The sequence below is a fragment of the Punica granatum genome, chromosome 6 (genome assembly GCF_007655135.1).
Source record: "Punica granatum isolate Tunisia-2019 chromosome 6, ASM765513v2, whole genome shotgun sequence".
In the NCBI taxonomy this organism is placed as follows: domain Eukaryota; kingdom Viridiplantae; phylum Streptophyta; class Magnoliopsida; order Myrtales; family Lythraceae; genus Punica; species Punica granatum.
The window spans coordinates 22,901,963-22,914,812 of NC_045132.1; the positions used below are offsets into that span (position 1 = coordinate 22,901,963).

General features: G+C 40.4%; 1 protein-coding gene across 1 annotated transcript; it reads left to right on the forward strand.

Annotated features, from left to right (window-relative positions):
* Nucleotides 1-4,065: 4,065 nt before the first annotated feature.
* On the forward strand, nt 4,066-6,585 carry LOC116211577. Its single transcript, XM_031546026.1, has 2 exons — nt 4,066-4,561; nt 5,076-6,585. Exons 1-2 carry the CDS (start codon nt 4,481-4,483, stop codon nt 6,177-6,179), a joined length of 1,185 nt encoding a protein of 394 aa, XP_031401886.1. The 5' UTR covers nt 4,066-4,480; the 3' UTR covers nt 6,180-6,585.
* Nucleotides 6,586-12,850: the final 6,265 nt, after the last annotated feature.

Consider the following 12,850-nt stretch of genomic DNA (forward strand, 5'->3'; position numbering starts at 1 on the left):
AATGCGATTGATTGGACTTTCCATATAAAAACAGTATGATTATTTAGTAAATATTAACGAATATTGAGCGAGTATTACTCAATCAATTAATCGAGAATTCGTGTAAATGGTAAATTAAGTTTTGTGATAGTATCACATATATTCTTTTATATGCATTTTGATTTGTTTATCATTCCGAGTAGATGAGTAATACTCACTAAATATTCGGTTGATAATGTATCTATATTTTTAATAAATCGGGTGTATTGTTGAAAGTTGAAAATTCAACTCTTACTCTTCTTCCCTAATGATGATCAGCTCGCGCACACAACCTACGTACTATGTTATCCCTATGATCTGATACTCCAATGATCATCAACTTTTGGCCTGAAAATTTGCTTCGAGATTAATCAAATATATACATACATGATAATGACCTTCTACACCCGCGAAAAATTAAAAAATAAAAAATCAGAACGTTTATTCATTATACGATAATTAAATTAGATTATATAATCTGCCTAACATCTATGTATGCATCCCTGAATTTCGTGATGGTACCACGTCGTATCTGTCTCCTTTTAATGTGGGTCAGCAAATCATCATACTTCCAGACACGCTTATAGGTTATGATGATAACAATTTCAAACCGTCGATCCATACACTATATAACGGCCAAAATTGCATTAAAAACCCTAATTATTAATTTAAAAAAAAAAAAAAGGCGAACGGGTCTTGATATTTAAGACTGTGAAGAGCAATGAAACGACCTTGTCTCGTCTTAACTGGAAGTCCTTATTCAAGTCAATGATTAGGCTGTGAGGAAAATGCTTTAGAGTTGACCCCTCCACTTGGAATCCTTTCACATGTAATTAGTAATATAATAGATACATTTGATCATAGACTGATGGAGGAAGGTTTTTTTATCAAAAATAAATAAAAATGGAGGAAGGTTATTTTGCTTTGCATGAGCTTTTTACACGAACACGCCCGTCTTATTTCCGTAGCAATGAGATTTGGGAAATTCAGGCACTGACTTCTCATGGGTCATATATATATATATATATATAGATGATTATTATCATTATTGAACTTTAAAATCATACAATAATAATTACATATCATGATAAATTATTAACTGATTGTAGCAGACGATATTATGTCTCGGTAGCTATTATTGCCATTGACGAGTATTTCACGCCTAGATGCAGTATCGATTTCATAATCATTTTAGCTGACCGACTCCTTTATCATATTGTTCCATAATATATGATGTTGAGCACTGGAGAATCTACTAGATTTCTATTACTAAATTTGCAGATCTTATTCATTAATTAGGTCCTTTCTAGTGAAATAATCAGAGAACACAATTGGAGCCCTTTTTTTCATTGTTGGGTAGATGATATTCTGATTATTAATTTAAGCCAGAATGTAATCTATATCTATAGTCTCTCTCTACTATTCTAAGAGGAACAAAAGCTCAAAATTGAAAAATTCTCGGATATCAAAGTGCACACCAGAAAAAGAAAAGGAACAAAAGTTTTTGGTGTAAATTACTCACAAAAATCCCCCTCACAAAAAACTACAATTAATTAACAACAGTTAGATTTTAAAAAATAATAATAATAATTTTTTTTATGCGAATCATGATATTTAGAAACTCAATAAGTCTATAATTAATTCAGTTCGAGTCGGATCCATTCAATAAGAGATAAAACTCTTTCGGTGTATATTTTTTTACATTTACAAGACTTAAATCGATATTTTATTTAAAAAAATAAGTGTTAAATCACTTGAATCAAACGACGATAAAATATAGTATAATTTAGTAAATCTCGATTGCGCTGAGCTATTTATCTCTCCTCGCCATCTCCTTTTTCTCGCTCTCCATTCCCTCCCGAAGGTTATCTTTCTTTTCTCTCCTCAGATTTTCCTAAAATTGATTTATTATTTAATATTGCAAATAACAAAAATATTTTTGTAATCACCATAAATAATTTATATAAGTTGAAAATAGGGTTAATGACCAAAAAAGGCAAGAATTTTAATCTCTTTTTCAATTTCGGTACAAATTTTATTTTTTGACAAAAAATTGTAAGAACTTTGATTTTCTTGTCACTTTAGGCGTTTGCATCATTTTTTATCCATTTTGCTGACTTGATGAAAAACGGTGTTTATGCGGTAAATGATATCATGCCACTTCAGTAAAAAATTTAAAAAATTAAAGGAAAAAAAGTGAGAAAGGCATTGATCGGAGAAAAGGTGAGTCACCGCCTTCCGATTGGAGTCGTCGGTAACCCTAGAGGGCACTGACAAACCTAATTAGGGGACGGCTAGAATCAGAAGAATTCTCAAATTAGAGGGTTCTCCCTATATCGGCAGGTGGGGCCTCGATCTCGGCCACCACCATTGGAGATTCTCCCAATTTCGACATGTAGGGCTTCAATCACAGTCGCCATCCCCTGATTTGGGTAACTAACACCCTCGGAGGTCACCGACGATCCCAATCGGGGTTACGGTGGCTAATCGGGGCCCTCAACTTTTCTTCGATCAAAACAGTTCTCCTTTTATTTTTCTTTAAATTTTTTATTATTGTTACTAATATGACGTGACACCTTTTACCATGTAATTACCATTTTCCATCACGTCAGCAAAATTGATGAAAAATTACACAGATACTTATCTCGATAAAAAAAAATCAAAGTTCATATTTTTTTACTAAAAATAAAGTTCGTGTCAAAATTAAAAATTGATCAAAGTTTATGCTTTTTTGGTCATTACCTCGAAAATATAACAAACCTTTTGCAAAATACTAAACGAAATAAAAAAGGACGTTTATATTTATGCCCAAAATAAATAAAAGGAAAAAGATCTTATAAAAAAAAAGGATAAAAAGGACTAAAATGATGTTGGTTATTTATGTCTTCTTTGGTTTGTGAGTATAATTTTAAAATTACAATTTTAACGTAATTCTACTTATAATAAAGTAAAATAATTCATACAAAATCAAAGAGTGATCCCATTTATACCACTTTTTTCCACAATAAATAGCATAATTCATATAAAGTCAAAGGGTGGATTTCATTTATATCACTTTTTTTCGAAATCAAAATCTAATTTTAAAATCATATTATGAAATCAAACCCAACATTATTACGTCACGTGCAACGGCTCACCGCCCCCCTCCCCCAACCGAGACATACAGAACAGGCTAACAGCGGGTCCCACCACGTTCGCCTTTAGCGTGGAACCACTGGTCGGACCCCATGTATCCCCACCTCCTCCTGATTGGAGAGTGCAGTGCACGCTCCTCATTTATTCGTCAATTTTACTTTAGTTTTTCCTGGTTTCGATTTTAAAATCTTAAAAAGAAGTTATTTTCCCGAAATTCGTCAAGATGGACATATTCCGCAGCAGTAGTCCGCCTCCCACAGCACGTATGCGCGCCACGTCTCTGCCTCAATACACGACACTAGCCAGATGCTTATTGGTTCTTGCTGGTGTCACTATACGATTAAAAAAATCAGATATGTTAAATATTTAACGTGACTCTCGGTCTTATTAACTCAAGGTATAATACGTATTTAGTAGGATTTGCTACCTTACGGGAGACGAGTCGAAAGAGTTCGCGCCACTCGACCTGGTGGGCCTTCTTTGTAGCCTCGGGCTCCGTAGCTCAACCTCAGGGATTCCTCACATGACTCCGATGATCCGTTTCCGTGAATGACAATGTACTCGTAAGTCGTAACTTATATTATCAATAATGCCGAATATATCTGATAATTGCTTAGACCCGACTAATGAGAAATTAGCAAAAAGCAAACGAGGGGGGTGAGGAGGTGCGGTGGGTGCATAATTGTCAACAGACCAAGGAGGACACGACACACAGGTTGTCTTGAGCCCAGTCAAGAGAAGAGAACGCGTGGGGGAACCAGCCCCACCTCCACCTGCACGCATTTACCAAAACGCCCTTGCACGAGCACCGAATGAGGAAATATGAGCATGGGCATGAATGTAACTTCATTCCCGATCCATTAGGAAACATTGGTAGAAGAAGTAAACGATGGTGGGGATTTATAATGGAGGAAGAAGGGAGGGTTGTGGGGTAGAAGAAGACAAGGGAAACGGCTCTCTTTCTCTTCCACTTTGTTAAGCAAAGGGATTGAGAGAGAAACAGCACACTGCATCTTAAATCTTTACACCTGCCATCCATTTACAGAGAGGACCGTTTTGTTCCGATTTCAGATTCTTTTATTCTTTGATTCTTCTTCATCTTTTCTCCTTCCTCTGCTTGTGCTTCTACGGCTTTTGGGTGGTTGTTGCCGTTTTCCTCTGGAGATCAGATTCTTCGGGAATCAAAGACCTTTCCGGGCTGTAGATTCGACTTCTGATTCCCGGGTTCAGTTAAAGTTTTGATTTTGAGTTTGTTTTCGCCGGATCTGCTGTTGGAGGGACCTGAATCGGATAGACATTGGCCAGTTCGAGAGAGCGAGAGAGAGAAATGTGGTGGATGATGAATGAAGGAGGTGGTCACTACTGCTCCAAGAAGACCGATGCTATCTGCGGCGATCTCTGTGGACAGGTACTTGGATATCTCTCTCTTTTTTTTCTTTTTTCTTTTTTTCCTTTTTTGAGGAAGAACAACCTCGGACCCGGTTGATCTGTCTGCTCTGCTCCGATCGCATTCTTGTCCCTTCCTCATGTACTGTTTGATTAGCCGTTTTGCTGAGAAAATGGGGGGTCTTGGTTTAGTTCATGTCCGGGGTTTGGTGGCCTTCCATATTCTCATCAGCTGAAGCAGTTCAATGTTTGGACCTTTTCCTCGTTTGAAGCAACGTATTATGCCGGTGAACTGCCCTTTCGGTTCATATGCGGCTGCTTTCGGCTCGATCATTTAACTGAGTTTTCTCGATTTGATCTACTAAGCACGACTTGTGTCAGTCCGTTAGTATTATTGTGGAAATTAAGGTTTTTGAGTTTCTGGTGCTCTGAACTGCAATTCCGGATCTGTGTGATATCGTCTGTTGGCATGTGCCAATTCGCCGTTTTGTTTGATCAGTAGTTTAATCTCGTGTGATTTGTTATTATGTCTGCAGGACTCTGACCGAGCTTTCAGTATGTCGAGAATTCGTTGTATGCTTCGTGGCTTAGACCTGAAGACCCTCCTCCTCCTCATAGCCCTCATTCCGACCTGCATCTTTGGAATCTATGTCCATGGGCAGAAGATCACCTACTTCCTCCGGCCACTCTGGGAGTCTCCTCCCAAACCGTTCCATGAGATCCCTCACTACTACCACGAGAATGTGTCCATGGCGAACCTCTGCAAGCTCCACGGCTGGGGAATACGAGAATATCCCCGTCGAGTCTATGATGCAGTCTTGTTCAGCAACGAGCTGGACATCCTCGCCATAAGGTGGAAGGAGCTCTACCCTTATGTCACACAATTTGTCCTTCTCGAGTCGAACTCGACCTTCACTGGATTACCGAAGCCCCTGTTCTTTTCCAAAAACCGGGACAAATTCAAGTTCGTGGAGCCCCGACTGACTTATGGGACCATTCCGGGTAGATTCAAGAGCAAGGAGAACCCTTTCATTGAGGAAGCTTATCAGAGAGTCGCCCTCGACCATCTTCTGAAGATTGCTGGAATCACCGATGATGACCTACTGATAATGTCGGACGTTGATGAGATCCCGAGCAGGCACACGATCAATCTCCTAAGATGGTGCGACGACATCCCTCCAGTCCTCCACCTCCAGCTCAAGAATTATCTTTATTCCTTCGAGTTCCTTGTGGACAATAACAGCTGGAGAGCCTCTGTCCATAGATACGTGACAGGGAAAACTCAATACGCACATTATCGTCAGACTGACGACATCTTGGCAGATGCGGGGTGGCACTGCAGCTTCTGCTTCCGGTACATCAAAGAGTTCATATTTAAGATGAAGGCCTATAGCCACTTCGATAGGGTGAGGTTCTCTCACTACTTGAATGAGGATAGAGTCCAGAGAGTGATCTGCAAAGGAGTGGACCTTTTCGATATGCTCCCTGAGGAGTACACGTTCAAGGAGATCATTGGGAAGATGGGGCCCATCCCGCATTCCTTCTCGGCCGTCCATCTCCCCTCGTACCTCCTAGAGAACGCTGAGAACTACAAGTTTCTATTGCCGGGGAACTGCATGAGAGACAAAACAAGTGGCTGATTCTTCTTCCGCAGACTTGGATTTGTTATCCATTCATTGTAAAGATTCAGGTAGAGGCTGCTCTGGTGACTCCTCATGAAGGGTTGATAGCTTACAGATGATGCGATGATGATTGTGGCAAGTCACAGATTGATGCAGCTGCTGCTCCTCCGGATAATTAATTGAGCGATCTCATTCTTTTTCGTGACATTTTGGAGGCATTCATTGAGGATTGTAGGTGAGGCTCTTGTATATAACCCTTTGTTCTGTTTTCGTACTCGGACATGAATCATTCACTGGGAGAGGCAGTTAGCTGTGATTTTGAATAGCTAATTTGTGGTAGTGATGATGACTGATTTTGCGTACCATTGGCATGAGATGTTTCCTTCATTATACTAAAGATTCGAGATCTATTCCGGCTCTTTCATATGCCCTTGTCATGAAGCTAATTTGTTTCCGAAAAGATCTTTTACTCATAAGACTCATCTTACTCCGTTTCGTGCCTCCTTGGCTCGTCTTTAGGCCAAGATTTACTCTCTTCTCCTGTTGGATTGCAAAGAATATACCATGACACTGACTATATAATAATGATGTTGCCGAGGTTTCTTGCTATGGTTCACTGAGGTGTAGGTAGAGGTTTGGAGCAGACTTTCTTCTGTTCCTAACTGTAGACAGCCTGATTGAAGGTTTATTATTAGGGTAAATTGCACTGGTGGTCCAAAAAGTTTTATAAATGTTTCAATATGGTACAAAAAGTTTTGTTTGCTACTTGATAGTACAAAATGTTTCAAAGTTGTTTCAGTAAAGTACAAACCGTCATCTTGACATTGACTCCGTCAAGCCGTCCTTTACAAGACTGTAAATTTTACACCATCATGTAATTTACGTAAAACATTTTGTACTATTAAATTACAATTTCAAAACATTTTGCACCATCATGTAACGTCCCACAAAAAGCGGTTTTGCACTATCAGCATCAGCTTGATGGCGTCAATGGTGAGATGACGGTTTGTACTATACTGAAACAATTTTGAAACATTTTGTACCATCAAGTAGCAAAAAAACTTTTTGGACCACCAGTGTAATTTACTCTTATTGTTATTATTGGCCAATGTTAGGTCTACCAAGTTGGCTCTTTGCTTGCCTTGGTTGTTAAATAACAATCATCAAAGCCTTGGAGGCATTGTTGAGAAACTGAGCCTCGTGAAGTACAATGCGATCGCGCCAACCTGCGCCCGGTCGGGTTTCTAGCTTGTGGGCAGAGATATTGATGTATCGAACTGCTCTTTGTTCCCCGACACCAAAGGTGGAGTCTAAGAAATGAAACTGGAGAATATGCTTGAATGATAACATGACTTAGATTGTTTTGGAAATTGGAGTTTAGCTTAAATCTCTATATCCCAAAGAAGAAACAAATGTTGTGGAGAAGAGAACTTAAGAAAGAAGAGACCAAACAATGCACATGCTTTGCTTCCCTGTCACAGAAGCTGGCAAATGCACATGCTTTGCTTCTCATGTTTTCCCAACTGGCATCTCTGCCTCTCTGTACTTTTTTTTTTGCCTCTATTTATTATTTCTTGATTTTTTAAATAAGAATCTGGACAGTTACAGTTATATATTGTAGTGGCCTAGTGGGTGAACACGAAGATTGTTTGACCTCCAATGATTGTGTAAATATAGGTCCGTAGTGTCAGCAATTTATGCCTTCTGATCTGATCAATTGGAAGAAATGAAAGAAGAGTACCGTAATATGGAGGAAACACTCTTTGGGAACAACCTTATGTTATCAACATTATGCTGGAATGGCTTTGAATTTGTCGCGTAATCATTTGCACAGATAGATGTATACGTTAGTTTCATACATATATAGATAAACATCGTAATACCATATGCTCTACCATATGCTCTACCAAACCAGAACATCGTAACCGAAAACCCGAACCCAGGAACGGGTTGAAGCTCGATGAGGTGTTTGGTGGACTTTTTTCCAGTTGGGGTGAGGAGAAATTGACACGATTTGTAAGTTGCACTGTTGCAGTATCCTCCTCTTGATTCACCTTGAGGGACACAGAATCTGGTGCCCCATGTAGTTGGGAATAGAGCTGCTCTTGTTTACCGACATGGATTGTTGAGGCCGCAGCTGCATGGCCTGAAAGTCAAGGCCTCGATGACCAAAGGCCTCCCACAGCTTCAATTCATCTGCGGTTGATCCTTACTTGTTTCATTGAGTCTACGAGAACTGGGGCATTCGAAATCCCAATATACAAGGCACACATCACAACAGATTCCTTATGCCCCGATAATGTTCCAAGTCGTGGAGAAAGAAGATTAAACGAGATTCAGCCAAAAGCAACTTCGACAATATTCTGTTTGGTCTTCCGAACAATGATCTAATCAATCCTTTACAAACAGAGTTTGGAGTACGGTTTCTTGCAGATTATCTTATCCGGTTCTAAAGCTTTCATCACGAAAATAAGTAAGAAAAACCAAACAAGAAGAAAATGACGTCGTCCTAAAGCTTTCCCAACCATCATTGCCAAATCCATCACCGTCACGAAGGGCCTCCTATGGCATATGTCTATGAAGATGGTGAGCAATCTCAGAATGCTCCAGCCAGGGCACGTGTAATGGAGCACGGTTACGACCACGCAGCTCCATGGAACCAAGAAGAGAACAGGTACAACGTGGCCGAGGAGGATGTCAATCAATAGGAGGAGGAGTTCATCCGGATGGACCACAAGAAGTTCGAGCGGAGCAAGGGGATGTCCATGAAGAGTGGGTGAAGTTGATGGAGCAGAACATTGATTAACAACCCATTTGGTTTGTTTGTCTAACTAACTGTATAAGTGTCATGGGTTTGAATTCCATAATGAGTAACTTGTTGAGTGTTCCATAAATGTTCCACGTTTGCATGTCTTAATAGAATGTTTCTTTGAGTTCATGTCCATCGACAGCTCTTTCTCGAATCGAATAGCTTAACAGAACAAAATAAGTGACCACGTTTTCATAAGATTTTGTTTTTAAAAACAAAACCCCACAAAATTTGTAGTGATTACAAGTTTGTTTTTCGAAGACCCTTCATACTGATGTCTTCTTGGTTGCTGATGGAGAAAAAAACACATCGGTATGCTGGATAGAAAAAAAAAGCAGAAAAACAGAACTGATCAAAATAACAGATCAAAGAGTTTCGAGTGTTCTGGACTGCAGCTCCACATCTAAATGTGTGTGTTCAGCAGTTTTTTGCGAAGATTAATAGTTGAATATCGTGTGATCGTTATTCCATTTGCAGGACTCTGACCGAGCTTTCAGTATGTCAAGAATTTGTTGTATTCTCCGTGGCTTAGACCTGAAGACCGTCCTCCTCCTAATTGCCCTCATCAAGACCTGCATCTTCGGAATCTACATTCATGGGCAGAAAATCGCCGACTTCCTTCAGCCTCTATGGCAGTCCCCTAACTACTACCGTGAGAACATGTCCATGATGAAGCTTTGCAAGCTCCGTGGCCGGGGATACAAAAATATCCTTGACGAGTATGCGATGCAGTCTTGTTCAGCAACGAACTGGACGTCCTAACTATAAGGTGGAAGGAGCTCTACCCTCATGTCTCACAATTTGTCCTTCTCGAGTCAAAATCGACCTTTACTGGATTACAGGAGCCTCTGTTCTTTTCCAAAAACCGGATAAGTTCAAGTTCATGGAGCCCTGACAGACTTATGGGACCATTCCAAGTAGATACAAACTGGGAGAAGCATTTCATTGAGGAAGCTTATCAAAGAGTCGCCCTCAACCATCTTCCGAAGATTACTGGTTGAGGATTGGAGCGGATCTTATTCTGTTCTAACTTCAGACAGCCTTGCTGGATGTTTACTATATCATTATTAGCCAATGTTAGGTTTACTTGGTTCTTTGATTGCCTTGGTTGTTTGATATCAATCATCAAAGTCTTGACCCATTGTTCAGAACCGAATTGAGCTTTGCGCAGTATGGCTCAGCAGAACCAAACTGCGCCTGAGTTTGGGGCGCTAACATGTAGGTAGGGATATTGACATGTACCAAACTGATCGATCTCCGACTACAGAGGATGGAGCGTAAGAAGTGAAACTAGATAAATTAGATCAATAATAACATTCTACAGCATGTATTTGGAAATTTGAGACAGACCAGACCAAACAATGCACATGCATTGCTTCCCTGTCATAGAAGCTGGCACATACCCGCTCTTTCTTGGGTTGGTTTACTATACATATGATTAGAAATGTACGTGCAAATAAATTATTTATATTTCTTTAATTTGCTCAACCTCAAGTAATTTACTTTTTTTATACATAATTTACTTTGATTTCTATACTTGAAAATTTTCAAGTAAATACATGTCTATATCACACATGTATTTCAGGTGTATGTATCATAAAATTTTACTCATTCTTGTTATTTTCTTCCAACTGGCATATTTGTCTTTATATTTTTTTTTTCGATTACAAAGGTGGTCCATGGATTTATTAAAATAAATAGAACTTCTAATAACTAATAGATATGCACGGATAGTTCCACAATAAGTATCAAACTTGGAACTTTTTAGTTACCAAGCAAAAATGTGTGCCATACCCTACATCCTCTTCCAACCTGGAAATTTTCTGTTTTTTTATCGTAATTATTCTCCTATATTTATCGATTCTCTGTTTTTGTAATAAGAATAATCTTGATAACCACTGTTATCTATTGTAATGGCCTAGTGGGTGAATACATGAAGATTGTTTGACCTTAAATTGTTGGGTAGAGGTGGATCTGTGGTCTCTGCAATTTATGCCTTCCGATCTGATCTAGTGGAAGACATGAATGAAAAGTACCAATATGGAAGAAACCCTTTTAGGAAAGAAACTTATGCTATCGGCCATGATGAAAAGGATGGACCAACCATCATATTGTGAATCCTGGACCGAGATTGAATTTATCGCGGCATAATCATCAGCACATCTAGATATACATGTTACTTTCAACGTCCACAGATGCACATGATCCGGCCAGCTCGGTTTCCGCTCAATCATGTCTGCACTTGGATTCAACCAGATCATCATAATGGAGAAACTGAATCCAGAGACGGGTCGAAGCACGATGGGCGATTTCTTGACTTCTTTCCATTTTGGGCGAGACATGATTTCTAAGGTGCAGTACCCTCTCCTTCCTCCTCTTTCTTATGGAGATGTGAAGCAATTTGGTTCACCTTGGGGACAGAGAATCTGGTGCCCCATGTAGTTGGGAATAAAGCTGCTCTTGTTGATTGAGCACTGAAAAAAAATGATCTACAGGGAAAACCATTACCATTAATCTAATGGAAGAGATCATATTCTTGTGGAACTTCAATTCTATAAATTTGCAGATTTGGAGTTGCCAAGAAGCATCAGCCCAGAGCTCCAACTTCCTTTAGTAAGATAGAACCTTTCACTTCGGCATTAGTCCAGTTCCTTAGCCCGAACAGCCATGCTTGACTTCGAAAAGAAGGTGAGCGGGATGGGTGGCATGCGGCACCAGCAGCTGCACCACGAGGAGCATAGCTGGCAGTCCGGAAACGGGTATCATTATGGGAACGAGTCCTCGCATATGCAAGCCTATGGTCCTACTCACGTTCCTACTCACGTTCCCAGCATGTCCAGGCCCCATGGGTATCCGCACAACCACCATGGCTCAGGTGGAGGAATGTGGGACCACCCTGGCTCGGGCAGCCACCATGGCTCGGGCGGAGGAATGTGGGGCCACAATGGAGGAACAGGCAGGCCCACCCCAGTGAAGTTCTCGCATCACTATGGGGGTGGGTATGGTGCTGGAGGTATGACTGTGGAGGAAGTCGAGCGGGAGGAGTGTCGCTATGAGTACCGCACTTCGCCCACGGGAATGCATGTGAAGGAGCAGTACGCAAGCAACTATGCCAATCATGGTGGCGGCACGGGACATGGACCGGGCCACTACATGGGTGGAATGGGTGGGTACCCGAAGCCACAGGCTGAGTGGGTGTCGAAGGCCCTGTGAGGGAAACTCACTCCAGAGAGAACAGGCAACGACAAGAATGTACTATGCTGAGAAGCTAAAACTGAAATAAGATGTACCATGGCAAAATGATCGCGTTCCTCGGCATATACTATGTCATGTGATAATAACCAAATGTGATGCTTACTCTACTATCGAACTCTCCTTTCTGATGAACCATGAGAAGTATAAACCGCTTCACGGGAAACACATATTTTATACTCATCCAGACAAAGGAGCTCCTGGGCTCGTCGGTAAGTAAATCAGCATCTTTCGAGGCTGAAGTATTCTGGATCATGGAGGAAGTACATACAGCCTATTCGTTGTTTCCTACTATAAGAAAAAGAATGAGAGAGAGAGCCTCGCAAATCAGGACTTCACGTTTCCGGAGTACTTGATTTCTTGATAAAAAGCTCAATAATACGATCAGAATCTGACCATGTCAATCCTTCTCCGGGCGCTTCTCCACTTCTTATTGATTCACACCTGAAACTGAACCCAACAGATTCCAATCACTTGTGAATGATTATTTCTAAGCCGATACCAAATGGAATTTTCAGCAACTCCGACTGTATTAGATTAACCCCGCAAGTCCAATCAAAGCTAGAAAGTTTCTTGATAACGAACAACATGAAAGCTTGATGGTTTACGAATAGTATACTTCCTTTTT